The following is a 7,075-nucleotide window of genomic DNA, read 5'->3' as shown; positions in this document are numbered from 1 at the left end:
GTCTTGGAAATACCTTTTATATGTGCTATATCCTTAATAGAGACTGGGTGACCAAAACTGAACATATTCCCAAATATGTTATGCTCCATCCCATATCTTAGGGATCTGAACATTCTTTTGTTTTGTCCACTGCTGTGAATAAGCAGGTGTTTCTGTTGAGCTGCTGTCAATGGCACCCAGGTCTTTTGCCTGAGGTCTGATCTAGTTGGGATGTTTCTCTCAGCACACCATCCCAAAAATTTGTTTTTTTTCCACTCTCAGATTTCGAGCAACTGGATGAATGGGAAACTCACTACAGTATGTACTCACTATCCTGGCTCTCATTGCATAAAGGAACAATGATAGATAACCAGTATCCACACTTGTGTTTCCTCTTGGTCCCTCTTCAGGTTCCCCCACCACAAAGTGTAGGAACTATTAACTCAGAGAGCATCAAAAATATAGAATTAGATTGAGTAGTGTCATTGTTCATAGTTATTTTCTCTGAATAATAAAAATGTAATTTTTCAGTGTGTGAAGAGCGATCAATCTGCTTCTCCCAAGAAAACAGTCTCCACTACTGCATGCAGTGTCTCATATTAACATTCTCTCCATTCAGGCATTTCTACTGTGACCATCACCCAAGACCCTGGGAACACATAGAAAGTCAGGGGAACACACGGTATATGCAGGAGACACTCCTATGCCTCAGAATTGGACACTTTCTCCCCTACTCCATGTCAGATTCTAATATAACCTACTTCACCAACCCCTCCACCTTCATCCTGCTGGGCATTCCTGGCCTGGAAGCAGCCCATGTCTGGATCTCCATCCCCTTCTGTGCCATGTACATCTTAGTCATCTTGGGGAACTTCACTATCCTGTTCACTGTGAAGATGGAGCTGAGCCTCCATGAGCCCATGTACTATTTCCTCTGCATGTTGGCTGTCACCGACCTGGTCATATCCACATCCACCCTACAGAAAATGCTGAGCATCTTCTGGTTCAATTCCAGGGAGATCAGTTTCAGTGCCTGCCTCATCCAGATGTACTTTGTTCACTCCTTCTCAGCGATGGAGTCTGGGATCCTTGTGGCCATGGCTTTTGATCGCTATGTGGCCATCTGCCATCCCCTGAGACATTCCACGATCCTGAAAAACTCTGTTGTGGCCAAGATAGGCCTGGCAGTCATGCTGCAAAGAGGCATACTCACATTACCCTATCCCTTATTGGTCAGGCAGTGGCCATATTGCAGAACCAACATCATCCCCAACTTCTACTGTGGACATATGGCTGTGGTGAAGCTGGCCTGCACTGACATTCGCATCAGTAGTTACTATGGACTGTTTAATCTTTTCTCTGAGATAGGAGTGGATGTGGATATCACTGTGTCCTATACTCTGATCCTCCGGGCCATCTTCCGCCTCCACACAAAGGATGCCCGGCTCAAAACTTTTGGGACCTGCATCTCTCATCTTTGTGCCATCTCCGCTTTGTACATCCCAGTTTTCTTCTTCTCTCTCACGCACCGGTTTGGCCACAATGTGCCCCGGAACTTCCTTGTTGTCATTGTCAATGTTTACCTGGTGGTGCCCCCCATGTTACACCCCATCATTTACGGGGTGAGGACCAAACAGATCCGGGACAGGCTGCTCCAGCTCTTTACTCATAAAGAGACTTAAATGTTTTCTTCATGTGCTCTGGCTCTCAGATTGAGCTCTGTGCAGACCTGGCTGGTACATGGTGATGAGGCCTTTTCCCTGAATCACTTACTGGACAGACAGCTGCGACCCAGTCATCTCTAAAACCAGTATGTTCTCACATCTTATGGCAAGTCACTTAAGGACACTGGTTAGTGTTAATATTTTAATGTTTATTCTTACTTTGTTACTAACTCTGTGGAGAGAGAGGCACCATCAGGACTCCTGGGATATATCTGAGCTCTGGGAGGGGGGTAGGGTATAGTGGGTTACAGCAGGAGGTAGATACATCTGGGGTCTAAAGAAGATCAGAATGGCCATGCTGGTAAAAGCCTCAGTCTTTAATGAGGCTAATGAGGAGCTTAGGGATAATGGTAGGATGACAAATGGGAATGAGGATAATGAAGTAGATATTACCACATCCGAGGTAACTCGAACAGCTTAATGGGACGAAATCAGAGGACCCAGATAATCTTCATCCAAGAATATTAAAGGAACTGACACACGAAATTGCAAGCCCATTAGCAAGAATTTTTAACGAATCTGTAAACTCAGGGGTTGTACCGTACGACTGGAGAATTGCTAACACAGTTCCTATCTTCAAGAAAGGGGGAAAAAATGATCCAGGCAACTACAGGCCTACACACTGGGTAAAACCGATGGTCCATGTAGCCCAGCAGCCTGTCTTCTGACAGTGTCCAGTGCCAGGTGCTTCAGAGGAATGAACAGAACATGACAATCCGCCTGTGATTCATGTGGAGCATCTTGGCAGAAGCCTTGAGTCCAGACCTCTTAGCTTCAGCTAGCAGGAGGTCAAGCCTCCCACCCCAGTAGGAGCCACCAGGGAATGGGAGGAGTCCCAGGTAGAACGGCAGAAGAAGCCCTCAGCTCAGGCTGCCCTGAGACCTAGCTGCAGGGGGAGAGAAGCCCTACCCATTTTTGTCCTCTCCATCTTCCATATTGCTCCAACCCAGGGTTTTTCTCATTTCCCCTGTTCTTGGACAAATCGCAGGGGGTGCTTTTTTTTTTTTTGTCTCTCCTCCCTGACCGTGTAGGGACTACTCTCCTCCCTTCAGCTCCCTTTCCCTTTCTGGAGATAGAGACAGGCTGTGCATCACCATCAGTACAGATGAAGCACCGCGGGCTACAGGGTCGTAACGGGGCCCCAGTCTGAGATTTATTATAGGTCCACAACAACATCCCTCACTGTGCTGCGGGATAAGCTTCACCATTTTCTGGTGGACACTTGTAATTTCAAGGGTAAGGTCAAGCTCCCTCTCCAGCATCGGGGAGACTTCCATCTCATCTTCTGGGCCACAAGTGCTGTTTCAGAGGAGGGGTAGCTCAGTGGTTTGTGGGTTGTGAGTTCAATGCTTGAGGTGGCTACCCAGGGATCTGGGGCAAAAATCAGTATTTAGTCCTGCTAGTGAAGGCAGGGGGCTGGACTCAATGACCTTTCAGGGTCCCTTCCAGTTCTATGCAATAGGTATATCTCCATATACTATATTAACTAGGACTCAGGACATCCTGGTCTGCCAGTGGGCCTGTAACTTCTGTCACAAGCCTTTCAGGTTTGTCAGCGAACTGCCTCACAGATGCTAGTGGACTGTGAGTGGAAGGGGAGTGGATCTGGGCAGGGAGATGTCCACAGGTTGTTGTCTTCAAATACATATGGCTCCTCTGCCCTCAGTGTTTTCCCAAGTGCTCTGGCTCCAGGATGTATCCAGCTGGGCTCTCCTGAAGGAAATTTTTCGTGAACCAGGAAGTGCTGGTTTTGGGTCAGGGAGAGGATTTCTCTTCTCCCTTGGAAAGTGCTCCCTGGAATGGAAGAGGCAGGAAGTCCCTGTTTTAATGGGTTTCATCCCATCTCTCTCCGTTCACTGAGGTCCATCTCTCCCTTTCCTTTGTAACTCAACTCCTGCCCTCCCCAAATGTCTCTCACTCTCTGCCAATTCTATTCTACATCCCATGCTAGGGGCTAGTTACAAACACTCTAGGCGCTGTTATTCCATTGACTTCAGTGGCCACTGCAGGTGAAGCACTGGGGCATTAGTCTAGTTATTCATCCAGGTAAAATGAAGTCCCTGGCCATTATCATCAAGCAGCCTACAACTTGAAACTGTAACCTGATTGGTATTAACCTGTCAGGAGGGATTTCTCAGCACTTGGAAGGCTGCTCGAGATGTAGCACTTGGAGAGCAACAGCTGCTTCCCTGTTCCCTTCTGCAGCCTTTGTGGGGATGTCGTGGCATCAGACTTGCTGCAAAGCTACAAGTCAATAGAGCAATAGGTACCCCAACTCCAGTAGCTGAGGAAGGCTGAGCACTCGGGCCTGACATTTTCAATGCTCCTGATCTCCAGCAGCTGCTCCGAATCAAGGGGCAGCACAAGATTAGGAGTTAGGATACATTGAACCCACAACCGCCCCCATCAGCTGTGTCAGTTTTGGCAGCTTTCTTGCTGGGGACACATTACTAGATTAAATGATCAGCAAATTCTGAAGTGAATTTACCAAGGAATGCAGTTAAACAGCCAACAATCACGTGGGTGCCAAAAGCTTCGGTAGCACAATAAGACAGACCCTGCACGATTATGCGACCAGACCCTCTTAAGCACCTTCCCAATGGTCGATCAGGGCAGCACTCAATTTTCAAGGAGGCTACGTTCCTTTGGGATTTCCTATGAAGATGATGGTGACTGGCAGGACGAATGACTCCCCAGATACTGTGGGAAAAGGTCTGTTAATCCAGTAACGTGTGTGAGTCTGAGGTCTGACAAACAGAAAGTGCAGGTGACTATCACTGAACAAGAAAGTTAAAGGGACATTTTTAAGAGATCACCTACTACATATGAGATGAGTAATGGGGAAAACACTCTTTCATTTTCCTTTGCTCTGTACCTCAGATTGTTTTTCTCCTGTATTACATACCAGAATATAGTCTTTTTCAAGACATTGATGAATGTCTTTGTAGCCTATAGGACTAACCTGCTTGCATATATATAGATATCTTTTTATTTGATGTATTGTATTAGGTTTATAGAATTGTATTAAAGTAAGTTTGGCTGTAATGCAAGAGACCTACAGGCCATATCCTGTATGTTAAGCTAAAGCAAAGTTAGCATATCTAGATTAATACTTTTTATTCAGAAAGCAAAGTTGACGTATAGCTTGTTATCGAAATAGATGGGTACCCATGCCTATGCCTATGACCTTTTATTTAGACTGATAGACAATGACAAATGGCATAGCAGAGGTTTCCCACAGACTTAACAGCTACACCACAAAGACTGATGTGCGTACATACCTGTCATCAAAACGCACATACATACTAGCCTATGGGGTAAGTGTACTCTAACTTTTCTATGGTGAGGAATGAAATTTGAGCATAAGAGGAAAGATTTCTGGCATTTGCCTTATAAAAGAGGCAATCACCTCAATAGAGGATCTCCATTCTCTCAATTTTTTCCATTTTCTTCCTTGCTTTAGACCTCCATTTTTCTCTCTATCTCCATTTCTCACGTACTTCTTCCACTCTATCTAGCTATGATGACCGCTACTATTCGTAGGCTAAACTTGTTCTTCTTAAACTTTAAGTTTGAAGAGAACTAGGCTAAGCTTGGTTTCCCAAAATTTTATTCTTTGTTTATTAGGTTTTGATTTAAGTTTAAGATAGTCAAATAGACCCTAGTCAGCTTTAACAGCTCTTAGCATTTTCTAAGCACTGCATCCCTCACTCAAGAATTGAGAAACCTGAACTGCAAGGCTGGTCCTGTGTCTCTTACCACCAGGGTGTCAAGGAAGGGTGTGAGGATATTCAGCAAAGGTTAGTTGGCTATAATACTATGTTATCATATGTATCTTTGAATAGCAGAAATGCAATTGTAACTTTGTAACTCTTGAGTATTTTACCTTTTACTTATTATTATTGATTTTAATAAAAAGTCTTTAAGGCTCTGTCTGTCTCAGTGTGAGCTTTCTCTCTTACCCCGAGGGTTCTTTGTAAATTCTGTGGAGCCTGATTCAGGGCAAGAACTTTTATTTTCTGATCAAACAGACTGGTGAGCCTAAACCTATAATAATTATTATTAATATTAACTATTATTAATATTATTATGAAGATTAAATAAAATTACATTAATAAACTAAATTCCCATATTATCCAAATTAATGTTATTACTACACTCTAAATCAGAAGCTTATATAAAAGCAGAAAATTGTATCTCAGAGAGATCTGGTTCAATAGACATATTGCTGTGACGCTCTGTACCCCAGAGCAAGACACTGGCACCCCCATATTCCTCACTGTTATATTATTTCCATAAATCTTGTACAAAATATGTCACAGAAAATGTGTCTATGGAAAAGTTGTGGTTGGCTGAACATGATTATCTTATTTGTATGCATGTCTCATTTTTATACCTGATATTATGAATATTGACTATCTATCTGTATTTCAGATGTGTTTGTTCCTGTGGTAGCTCCCAAATGGTAGTTTACATCCAGTCTACCTGGCACATTGTCAATGCACTATTCATGTTTGTGACCCATCAATGTACACAATGGATGATGGAAGAAGCTTCTCCCCACCTGATGGACTTTTCTGGGGAGATTCTTGCCAAGATATGGCTAATGGCTCCTTCTATGACCCTTCAAAACATGCAAGGGCATGTGACTAGCTCCTGTGACTCTGGACTCTATATTCAGTCTGTACTTCTTCACTCACTGTGCTTTGGGCTTTATTTGGAGGAATGAAGTTCCCTCCACATGGCAGAAGCTGTTAAAAGTGGAAGCGATATCACCACTTCGTCTTACTCCTTACAATTCAACACCTGAAAACAGGGCTAGAGGAAGAAAACTTTGACCAAGGAGATTGTCCCAGGATGTAAAGTAGAATTAGCAGTCTCTGAATGGAAGATTGGTGAACAGTTTGTACCATCAGGTTGAGACACTGTTTGATTCAAATCCTGTCTAGTATATAGAACTCAGCTTATGATTTTGTTTTATTTCTTGGGTAATCTACTTTGATCTGTGCACTTATTACTAATAATAACTTAAAATCTATATTTCTGAACTTAATAAACCTGTTTTATATTTTTTACCTAAAAGAATGTGTTTTTTTAAAGTGTAAACGGAAATCTGCTCAGGAACAAGGTCTGGTGCACAGCTTGTTCTGAGAGAGACTTGCATTTCAAACACTGGTGTAGAGATTTTAATGAAACTTTAATATAGTGACTGGAGATGAGTCAAAGAGGTTACTAGTTTGTTATTTTCTGTTTGCTTATTTCAGGAAAGGGAAGGAAGTACAGAAAAGCTGCATGATCAGTGAAAATAGTGAAACAATGGTGAAATTATTCATAGATTCTAGGACTGGAAGGGACCTTGAGAGGTCATCGAG

The 7,075-nt window shown here is 43.3% G+C and overlaps 1 protein-coding gene across 1 annotated transcript; it reads left to right on the top strand.

Moving 5' to 3' along the window:
• The first annotated feature begins 665 nt into the window (after positions 1-665).
• Positions 666-1,661, top strand: LOC116821988 (olfactory receptor 52R1-like). The gene has a single exon (XM_032775548.2). It carries the CDS (start codon positions 666-668, stop codon positions 1,659-1,661), a length of 996 nt encoding a protein of 331 aa, XP_032631439.2.
• The last annotated feature ends 5,414 nt before the right edge of the window (positions 1,662-7,075 follow it).

Source organism: Chelonoidis abingdonii, chromosome 1 (genome assembly GCF_003597395.2).
Source record: "Chelonoidis abingdonii isolate Lonesome George chromosome 1, CheloAbing_2.0, whole genome shotgun sequence".
Classification (NCBI taxonomy): domain Eukaryota; kingdom Metazoa; phylum Chordata; order Testudines; family Testudinidae; genus Chelonoidis; species Chelonoidis abingdonii.
The sequence above is the reverse complement of the archived record's forward strand: the minus strand, read 5'-3'. Positions and strand labels throughout refer to the sequence as shown.

Bases quoted from the DNA above. Each gene is read 5' to 3' on its own strand.
- LOC116821988 (XM_032775548.2), top strand. From the start codon at position 666: ATGCAGGAGACACTCCTATGCCTCAGAATTGGACACTTTCTCCCCTAC.